Here is a 10,955-nt window from a genome sequence, read left to right as displayed (position 1 = left end):
GGTTCAAAAGTCTTATAGCGGTTGGAAAGAAACTGTTTTGAACCTAGTTTGGCTGGTCTTCATGATTCTATTCTTTCTACATGTACTTGTGATGCAAACTGTTAGTATACTTACCAGTACACCTGTCGAAGTAACCTGTCTTTCTTGGAAAGTAGAGATGTGGTGTGCCTTCTACATTGTTGCCTCAATGTTCTGGGCCCAGGAGAGGTTGTCTGATATATAGACTCCTAGGAACTCCATCCCATCAATGCAGACCTCCCTCAGCCTCCTACATTGATCCCATTTTCATTATTTCACCCCAGCATCTACGACTTGCCTTTATATGATGGGAAATCTACAGTGAGTAATTAAACTAATCATTATCATTTTTTTCAGAAATGGGAGGAAATGGCAATATCCAGAAGAAACCCAAAGCAGTCTCAGAGAACATGCAAACTCCACACGATTAGTACCTAAAGTCAGGTTCAAATCCACTGTGAGGCTATGCCATGACTATTGCTGCCACTATATTGTACCCAAATCATTCTGAGTGTCGGGCAGGTGTAGTTAGCACTATAAAATAAGTATATTATAATATGCATATGACAAACTCAATTATAGCTACTGTGATGGGAGACATCCATGAAGAGTAGAGGATAGGCCATGCAGACTAGAACTTGCTTGTCCAAATTGGGGGAAAAAATGCAAACAAGAAATTTTAAAGCATTTATATTCATTTTATTACAGCACACAAAACTGAGAGAATTCATTAAATATACTGTACTGCTTCAGGGTCATTGAGAACATAGCTACTTATTAGCAGTTTTTCACTGCCTCCTGTCATAACAGAAAATAGCAAAACTGGAAATATGGGACACCATCCACAGCCCCAAATGGTCCTTCCAGGTGAGGCCAAAATTCACTGCCACTTCTTCCAATTTAGTGTTTTGTATTTAATGTTGCCAACTCAACTGGAAACATATCTTTAGTTCAGTCTGCATTGAAGTCACTGTCACTTCTCTTTCCACTCTGACCTTCCAAAAAATGCCCAGTGCAACAATCCAGGAACAATTTCTTATCTTCTATCTAGAATTATTGCAGCCATCAGGACTCTCCATACTGAATTTAAAAATACCAAGTAACTTTTTAAAATCTTTCTCCACAGCTATATTATTCTCTCTTCTGTTTTTTGCTACTATCTTTAAAAGTAATTGCTTGCTATCTTAACAATTTTGCTTCATACCCTACTTCATATATCCCTTTGTTCTCTCCTCTCCTATCAATCTGCTACTGAAAACAGTCTTGTTTTATCATTTATCCAGTTCTGACAAATGCCATTGACCATACCACTGACCCTTCCCTCCCAGCCAATGTTGGTTCATTTGAAGTTCTAGCATTTTGCTTTGGACTTCAACCATCTGTGTTCTTGCTCCAAAGATTTCATTTCTATTCCTTACAGCTTACTTTTCTATCATTTGGCTCATTGAGTCTCTGCCAGTCTCAGAGCAAATCCATGCTCCCCAATTCAAGACTAATCCCATTTTCTTCCCTTTCTTGCATCCATCAATGACCACTCCTCAATCCTCCGGCCATCCTCATGTGTACAGTGTAATTTACAATAACCGATTATCCTACCAACCAACTTGGCACGTGGAGAAGTAACCAAAGGGAGCCCACACAGTCACAGCTAGACTGTGGGCAGCATGGTTAGAGAAGCAGATAGTGTAATGCTGGTACAGTAACCGGGACCAGGGTTCGAATCCTGTGCTGTCTGTAAGGAGTTTGTATATTCTCCTTGTATTTGCATGGGCTTCCTCCGGGTGCTCCGGTTTCCTCCCACCATTCATAAAACATATCGGGGGTTGTAAGTCAATCAGATGAAATTGGGTGGCATGGGGTCATGGGCCGGTAGGGCCTGTTAATAAATTTTAAAAATTAAGCATAAATTTGGCTTAAATTCCCTTGAGTTAAGAGGCAAAAGAGGAAAAAAAATTATTCTAGTGGGAATTCTAGAGCAAGGAGGTGAAGCGGTTATGGTTCCATTGTTCAGATTTGAAACCATGGAATATTTTACTGAGAAAGGAAATGTTGAAGACTATCTACTTCAAAAGGCTGCAGATCAATGGAAATTTCCAACAAATCATTTGTACCTTTGATACAGGGGTAAATACTTATTTGTACACTAAAATTGATAGGTATCACACAGGATTATTTGGGGATGGAATTAATGAAAAAAATGTGCAATGTCCCAACTGAATCACACATTTTATATTGCTGAAGCTCCTATGTCCCCATTCACCAGTAAAGACTATAATACATAAAGAAAAAGAGAAAACGGATGAGGTACATACCAGTTATGTAATCAAAATGTCCATTTCAATTATTTCACAATTTTCCTGTAATGTAAAGGGAGGCCATTTGGCCCATCATGTCCATGCCAGCCCAGAGCAATCCTACACTCCCATTAATCTTCCCAGTAATTAAATGTAGGTGCTTCTCCTTTTATCTGAGACCCTTGGGACCAGACACTTCTCGATGTTTGGATTATTCTAGATAATGGAATTAAAATGGCAGTAGTACAGACTCGCATAAAATATAAGCCCTTGCATTGAAGCTGGCTCAATGAGCAATAGCTGTCGTCATAATCCCACACGCAGCTGGAACTTCTTTGGGAGGTAACAAAGTCATCCATTGATCCAGCATTAAACAAAAAGAGGCTCACACTCCACGGCCTTGTCTGCCTCCTTCCAGCCAGCTCTGCTGCTCTCTCCCCGCTCGCCACCCAAGTCACATTCTCTCCTCGATCACTGCCCAAATCAGGTTCTCTCCTTGCTCTCTTCTCTCCCTGCTTGATGCCTGAGCCATGTTCTCCCTGCTCACGGCCCAAGTCACATTCTCTCCCCGTTCGTCGCCTGAGCCATGTTCTCTCCACACTCTTCCCACTCGATACCCATGCTGTGTTCTCTCCTCGCTCTCTCCCCGTTCAAGTCACACTCCTGCTCTCTCCCTGTTCGCCCGCCAAAATCATGTTGTTGCTCTCACTGCTCGCCTGCCAAATTCCATTGTTGCTTTCTCTGCTACTCTCTCCTCGCTTGTCCGCCTGAGTCACCCTGCTGCTCTCTCGCTGCCCGAGCTGCATTCTCTCCACGCTCTCTCTAGAACATCTGAAAATAGACTGATCACACAGTAAAAAAAAAGGTTCAGTTTTCAGTCACGGATAAATGGATAAGGACCTGTACCAAAATTCTCAAAGCATTAAGATTCTACCAGTCACCTACAAACTGGGAGTAATTTATTGTGGCCAATTAACATGGCAACTTGCACATCTTTTGAATGTGGCTGAAAATAAAAGTATTCTGGGGAAACCCATGGAATAAAGCAGAACATGCAAATTAATTATCCTCAATGCAAGTCTGGATTGAACCAGTCCACTGGCTATGAGGCAACAACTCTCATTGCTGAGCTGCTATGCCACCCAATATGATGATGTAAGAATACAATTTTTAAAAAAATGAATATAGACGTAGCAAAAATAGACAAGACATATCTTAGAGGTAGCACAAAATAATCTTACATTGGGAAAAGGCACTCCACAAATTCAAGTGTGTTTTTTTTTTGCTGGTCAAATATGGACCAGATGTCAATATTTTGATAACAAAAGGGGACTTGAGAACTCTTTTTGTGTTCTGCACCCCCCACCACTCCTTCTCCCACAAACATGCATTGCAATGAGTGAATGTCCTTAAGGGCATACAGCTTGCAAACTAGAATGGGGGTGGGGCAGGAAGAGATAAAGCAGTGTTAAAGAGAACATTTGCCAATATTTAGTGTTAAACGGAAACAAAGGTTTCATTTTGATGCATAAACATTTTTTTGTGCTAGCTAGGTGGAAGACAAAAGTATGGGAGCTCAATCAAGAGGCAATGGAATTTAGTTGGTCGGCTCCTAGATGAAAATAATTGCCTCACTGAATGATCAGAAAACCAGTGGGCATTTTGACACAGAAACTTAGGAATTATTCTGAAAAAAATTAACATAATTGTCAATTCGGGTGTCCCGATGTAGTCATTTGCACAGGGGCACTTTTACACAGCGTTCCTCTATGTTGTGGAGTTTGTCAGTTTTATTCATTAGGCCGGTTTCTTACAGAGTGGCTGTGGTCAATTTACACTGCATCTGCTCTGTAAAAATGTGTAGGGGTACAAGTGGAAAAATTACTAGATGGAATTTGCATTAAAAATTCCGTCCTGACATTTTTACACTGCCACCTGAACAGAAATTTTCCTGCAATTTTCTGCTGTTCAGTGGCTGTGTAAAAGTGCCTAGTAAAGTGGTAGATGCTCTTCAGCAAACTTTTCACAAACATAAAGCTTTTATTAGTTCAGACTCTCTTATTATTGAAAATTAAACACTTCAGGTTTTACAGATCCCAATTACTTTGTATTCTACTGGCTGTTCCTGTTTCCACATTGTGACGAATGAATACCAAATGGTAGATTGACATCTCAGTGAAAAGATGCATTTTGATCTGCCTGAAACTTAGGTCTCCCAGTGTAAAGCGACGTCTGCAGGCAAATGCACCGTTTCAGGGCGCAGGGACACAATGAATCCCTGAAATGTCACTGTAAAAGCTATGTGGGAACAGTCTTCAATGTTCTGGAGCCTGTCTTTCAGCCTCTCAAACATTTTGTGTATTATTTGAGGAAATTACGACTGGAGCTGATGCATTGCAAAAACGAATTGAATGGATGGGAAAGAACAAATGCACTGCATCAAACCTAATCTACTGCATTCATTGAACTCATTGTGACCTCCTCTACATTAGTGGGACCAAACCCAGATTGGGCAAATGCTTTGCTGAGCATTTATACTGTTTGTAGATTCAAGTTAGATTCTCTGTTGCTCACCATTTTAATTCCCCATCATCACTGGGGATAGGCATAACTGTCCATAGCTTTATCGTATACAAGGGTGAGACTAAATGTAAACTTGAGGAACATCATATCCTGGACACCCTTAAATTCAATGGCAATAACAAGGAATATTTCAATTTCAGGAAAGATACAAAGGATAGGTTCTTCAGAGAGAGATAGAATAGAATTTTTTAAAGACAGTTCCACATAGGAACATGGAACTGAAAATAATTGGGAGGATCATATCATAGGGAAATTGTAGGAAGTTGGTAGGGAAGGTTATTTTGTTGCAACAACACTGTGGGCTGAAGGACCTGTTAAGTTTTTGTAAATTTCTATGTTCTATGGACTTCTGTCCTATACATTTGTTATCTCACTTTCGTCTCAATGAAAGGTCCTGACACAAACCACTGATTGAGACCCAGATGGTGTGTGACCACTGAGATCCTGCAACTGCTTAAAAATAACCAACTCACATTTTGCTCTCCAAAGCTAGCAACAGTACTGCTTTCACCTGAAAAGATACTCTTCGACTCCTTGGTAAATCACTGACTGATCACCAGATGGTCTCCAGTCTCTCAACACGATATCGTCATGACACACAAGCACTACCAATGACTACAGGATGCTGTTCCGCCTCAAGCAGGAACAAAGGCCTCGAGGCCCAAGCTCAATGATTCCCCCTCCCTTATCCACAAACTGATCTCAGGGGTCAAAAGTACAACATGGTTTCATGGTTTCCGCTTGCACACCTGTCCAACAAATCTTTCCGAGAACAAGTGTATTCTAGGAAGGATAAAAGTACTGGTATATGCAAATTACTCACTCAACGCATCTGTGCAACGTCAGGCATCACACTTTGGGGAGAGAAGAAAGGATTTCTTAATTTACATTTCTATCTCCAAATATGGCAAAATGTTTTTAAGAATAATTTTCCAACAATTTGTTACTGAGTAAAACAAAGTTGGAGGCAATGTACCATGTGTGGAAATGTTCATAGAGACATTTTTGAAAGTCAGACATAATGTTTTTAGAAGTTTCCACATAGTTTGTTTCTTTATGCAGCCTGGGTGCTCAGTATTCAAATGGCATATATTGAGCTCTCATTAGACTGGAGCTACCAGGTGTTACTCTGGTACCAATGGCACCAGCAGGACAGAACATGGCATCAAAGACACTTTTATTTGGTGGGACCACCTGCAACATTCTGTCTAAATCCAGCACAGATGAAGGCCGTAAAGATGGCATGGGACATGGATCAGGTAGGAAAGGCCAATTGGTCTGGCCTATGAACTGTGTTGGTCTGTATGGATAAAACAGCAAACCTGAAGGTTGGCTATACTGAAAGAATGTGGAATATGGTAAGCTCATGCTGGGGGGCAGGGTTATATTTGGAGGGGCATATTTCGTGTAGGAAGTTGGTAACTCCCAGTGCATATAGGGTCTTCTTGGAAGCTCTGGCTCTGGATAACTGGAGCAATGATTGTCCCAAATAGTAATTGGAGTAGACCTGCCATACTCCACAGATAACCTTGGCCGTTTTGGCTCTTGCCGACTTGGGGAATCTCGGTGGGAAATGTTAATGTCATCCTCAGTGGAGGAAGGACTAGAAGATGAAGTGCTTATGGGTGAGTGAAACTGGACATTGTGGTTGGCACTTGGTGGGGAAGAGAATGAAGTGGAGCATTGAGCACTCTCAGATGTTACAGGATGGTGATGCCACTTCATTTCTAATCTCCTCCGGTGCATAGGATCTTCATTTGCTGGCTTTCCTTGTTTGCAGTGTCCTGAAGGTCCAGAGTAGTTCTTCTCCTCAGAGGTAGATGCTTCCAAGCTGTTCCATAATGTATCAATGGAAAAGGTACACTCTGGCCTGCTGTTGGCCTGCTGTGGGATTGATTTTGCTGAAACAGGAGTATCAGACTCTTGTACCAATTTATCACTTTTGTCAGAAGGCAAGAGGCCCAAAATGCCACCCTCGATGTATGCAGTTGAGTTGGCGGCAAACCTCTCATCCTGGCGTGAGACAGAGGTGTTTTGTCGTTTTAATGCTTCAGGTGGAATTCGTGTAACATCGACGGTCCAGTAGTTTCCTTTTCCTTGTGGCCTTTTAGGATCATTCAAGATCTGAAAAAAAGAACATAACTTCAGAAAAAAGGCACCTGACATCAAATGATAGTTGGTAATTCATTATTTGTAAATCACAACCAGTCATCACATGACTGAAATTCTGCAGAGGCTGGGGTCAAATGCATTATACAAAGGCGCTAGAGAAACTCAGAATATTACCCAGCATCCATAGGAAGTAAAGGTTAATCAATGGTTTGGGCCTGGGGCCTTCATAAGGAATAGAAGGGAAAAAAAAACAAACACCTGAATAAAATGGTGGGGTAAACCACGCATGCTTCCTGTCTCCTTAAAGTCTATTCTCCTCCCCTTTCCCTTCTTTATATTCAAAAGTATGCCCGCTTCTTTCTTATTCCTGACTTCTAACTGCAGATCCACACAGACATGGCATAATTCCTCCAGTGCCCTCTGCGCTGGTATCTTGTTTGCCCATGAGATGGAATGCACCCACTGTCTCATTTTGGTAAGTGGTGGAATATCAATAGCAACCAGTGTCAAGGTAAGAAACACAGGTTATTACTGTGAGCACCATGGAAGTCAAGAAACTGAAGGACACACACAAATGGCAATGTCCTGGACCATAATGGAACTACCATACCAGGCAGGAGGCCTTGGTATTGATGATATACAGGATAAATCCCTGGTATCCGGCATCTGTGGGATTGGAAGATGCTTGATAAGTGAATTTTTATGTTACTTGAGGCTGATTGTTGCATGTACAGATAACTAATGCCAAGACGCAACAATTATAAACTTCTGTACATTTTACCCATTTAATTTCCATGTTTTTTTTTGCTTGAGGTTGCCAGTTGTTTGAATTCTAGATAACAAGGATTTAAATCATCTTGGCCTCTGGTGAAGTACTGGAAGATGGCAAAAAAAGAGGAGCAAAGATATAAGCCAGGTAACTACAGGCCAGTGAGCTTGATTAAAAGTTGCTGTAGGGAATTTCGGAGGGACAGGATCCACCAGTCAGCGACTGGAGCTGATGAGCATGGTTAAGTATGTGGTAGGGCATGCCTCAAGAATCAGTTTTTCATAAAGGTGATCAAGGATTGATGTGATATCAGGGCAGTGGACATTATCTAGATGGACTATAGCACGGCCTTTGATGATGTCCGCACGGCATATTAGTAAGGAAGGTTAAAGCACATGATATCCAAGGTGAGCTGGCCAATTGGATTCAAAACTACCTAGGTGGAAGGGTGCTGATCTAATTAGAGGCCTGTAACCTGCTGCAGAGGTATTACTGGTTCCGCTGATGTGTGTCATACATAAATTTGCAGATGACACCAAAATAGATCAGCTTAGAAGGTGGGTCAGAGATGGAAATGGCAACTTGAAAGTGGCAACTCAGGCAGACAAGGCGGGAAAGGCAGCATTTGGCATGATTATCTTATTTATTTGGTAGGATGCTAAGGCACAAAAGTTGGAAACTCATGATTCAGCTGTACGAGGTGTTGGTAAGACCACACTTTTGAGTACTTGGTATGTAAAGCAAAATGTACTGGACACAGGCAAAATTGCCCACCATCAAGAACATCTACAACGAACACTGCCATTGGAGAGCAGCTCCAATCATTAAGGATCCATACCACCCGGCACACGCTCTGTTTAATTTTTAAAATTTAGATATACAGCATGGTCACAGGCCATTTCAGCCCATGAGTCCATGCCGCCCAATTACACCCAATTGATCTACACCTCCAGTATGTTTAGAATGGTGGGAGGAAATCGGAGCACAATCTTTACAGACAGTGTGGGATTTTAATCCAGTTCCTGATCACTGGCGCTGTAATTGCGTTGCAGAAACCATTACACTAACCATGGCGTATATGTTCTTGCTGCTACCTTTTTTTTTAATTTTTTATTGTCCACACCATAAATCACATTAGCCAAGATATACACTATTTCTTTTTCACACATATACAGTGACTTTTTCTCCCCCCCCCACTTTCCTCCCAAACCACCCCCCCACCCACCCCCCTCATCCATTTTAGGTATACAATCTAGGTTGCATTAAGCCAGTCAGACAATGTTGTCATTCAACAAAATTACACCAGAAATTCTACTGAGTCCATTCTTTTCTTTCCTTCTCCTTCCATCAACTTAGGTAATGTTTGTCCCCAGTAGGTTTTCGCTATTGTATTTAATGTAAGGCTCCTATACTTGTTCGAATATTTCAATATTATTTCTTAACCTATATGTTATTTTATCTAATGGAATACATTTATTCATTTAAATTTAGTAGTTTCTTCCTTTTAATTTGGTTATGTATTCCATTAATATTTAAAGACATATAGTTCAGCGTAGCCCTTTTATATTTTGTTTATCTTCTCTTTCCGTTTTTCCATCATTACCTTTCCTCCTTTTCCATTTCTGTTTTCTTATTTTCAACTCTTTATAAGACAACATTCCTACAACATCCAACATTTTCCTTATTCTCCTATTTTTATCTTATTTATCCCCAATCTCCCCTTCACCTCCTGAGTTGTCCTTTATCCCTTGTCGGACAACCACATCTCCCCTCTCCATTTGGATTTGCGAATCCACTCGCAAGCGTCAACTGATTTTGCAGTGACCGCTATTTCCCCCCACCCCGCCTCCCCCAGAAAAGATTTCACTTTTCATATGTCACAAAGGTCACTCTTTTAATTCCCTCCTTATTCTCTCTATTCCATTACCTTCCCTTATTAATTCTTGTCTATACTATCTATATTTTCCTCTAAGTACAGATACATTCATGTATGCTCATTGTCTCTATTCACTCTTATACCTCTTTACCCGCATACATATCAATCGTGATCATTTTTACTCTCATTACCCGTCTTCATCCCTCAGTCTATTTTTGTCTTTACCCACATACATATCAATCGTGATCATTTTAACTCTCATTACCCGTCTTCCTCCCTCAGTCTATTTTTGTAATTGTTCTGCAAATTTTCGTGCTTCTTCTGGATCCGAGAATAGTCTGTTTTGTTGTCCTGGAATAAATATTTTCAATACCGCTGGATGCTTTAGTATAAATTTATACCCTTTCTTCCATAAAATCGCCTTTGCTGTATTGAACTCTTTTCTCTTCTTTAGGAGTTCAAAACTTATATCTGGATAAATGAAGATTTTTTGCCCTTTATACTCCAGTGGTTTGTTGCCCTCTCTTACTTTTTCCATTGTCTTCTCCAGTACCTTTTCTCTTGAAGTATATCTTAGGAATTTTACTACAATAGATCTTGGTTTTTTGTTGTGGTTGTGGTTTAGAGGCCAATACTCTATGTGCCCTTTCTATTTCCATTTCTTGCTGTAGTTCTGGACATCCTAGGGTCTTAGGGATCCACTCTTTTATAAACTCCCTCATATTCTTGCCTTCTTCATCTTCCTTAAGGCCCACTATCTTTATGTTATTTCTTCTGTTATGGTTTTCCATTGTATCTATTTTTTGAGCTAGTAGTTCTTGTGTCTCTTTAGTTTTTTTATTAGATTTCTCCAATTTCTTTTTTAAGTCTTCTACCTCCATTTCTGCTGCTACTGCCCGCTCTTCCATCTTGTCCATTTTCTTTCCCATTTCTGTTAAGGTCATATCTATTTTATTCATTTTCTCTTCTGTATTGTTTATTCTTTTTCTTAAATCCTTAAATTCCTGTGTTTGCCATTCTTTAAATGACTCCATGTATCCTTTAATAAGAGAAAGTATATCCTTTATCTTGCCTTTCTTTTCTTCTTCTATTTCACTGTACTCTTCCTCTTCCTCTTCTTCTTCCTCTGGGTTGACCATCTGTTGTTTCTTTGGTGCTCTTTCCTCCTCTTCTTTCTTGTTTCTATTGTCTTCTGTGTTCTCTTCTTGCTGCAGGTGTTCTGCAGCTGTCGTTGCCGGCTGTGGAGATCGACTCCCCAGCTGGTCCCCACTCCCGTCGGTGTGTTTTTTTTCATTCGCATCGC

General features: G+C 40.6%; 1 protein-coding gene across 1 annotated transcript in view; it reads right to left on the bottom strand.

Annotated features, from left to right (window-relative positions):
• Positions 1-2,962: 2,962 nt before the first annotated feature.
• The window catches only part of foxh1 (forkhead box H1), a 28,891-nt gene continuing 20,898 nt past the window's right edge, over positions 2,963-10,955 (bottom strand). Inside the window, exons 5-6 of the mRNA XM_069915701.1 lie at positions 6,024-7,019; positions 2,963-3,154 (exon numbers count right to left, since the gene is read on the bottom strand). Coding sequence (XP_069771802.1) covers positions 2,963-3,154; positions 6,024-7,019 — 1,188 coding nt within the window. The remainder of the gene's footprint in view (positions 3,155-6,023; positions 7,020-10,955) is intronic.

The sequence above is a fragment of the Narcine bancroftii genome, chromosome 2 (genome assembly GCF_036971445.1).
Source record: "Narcine bancroftii isolate sNarBan1 chromosome 2, sNarBan1.hap1, whole genome shotgun sequence".
In the NCBI taxonomy this organism is placed as follows: Eukaryota; Metazoa; Chordata; class Chondrichthyes; order Torpediniformes; family Narcinidae; genus Narcine; species Narcine bancroftii.
The sequence above is the reverse complement of the archived record's forward strand: the minus strand, read 5'-3'. Positions and strand labels throughout refer to the sequence as shown.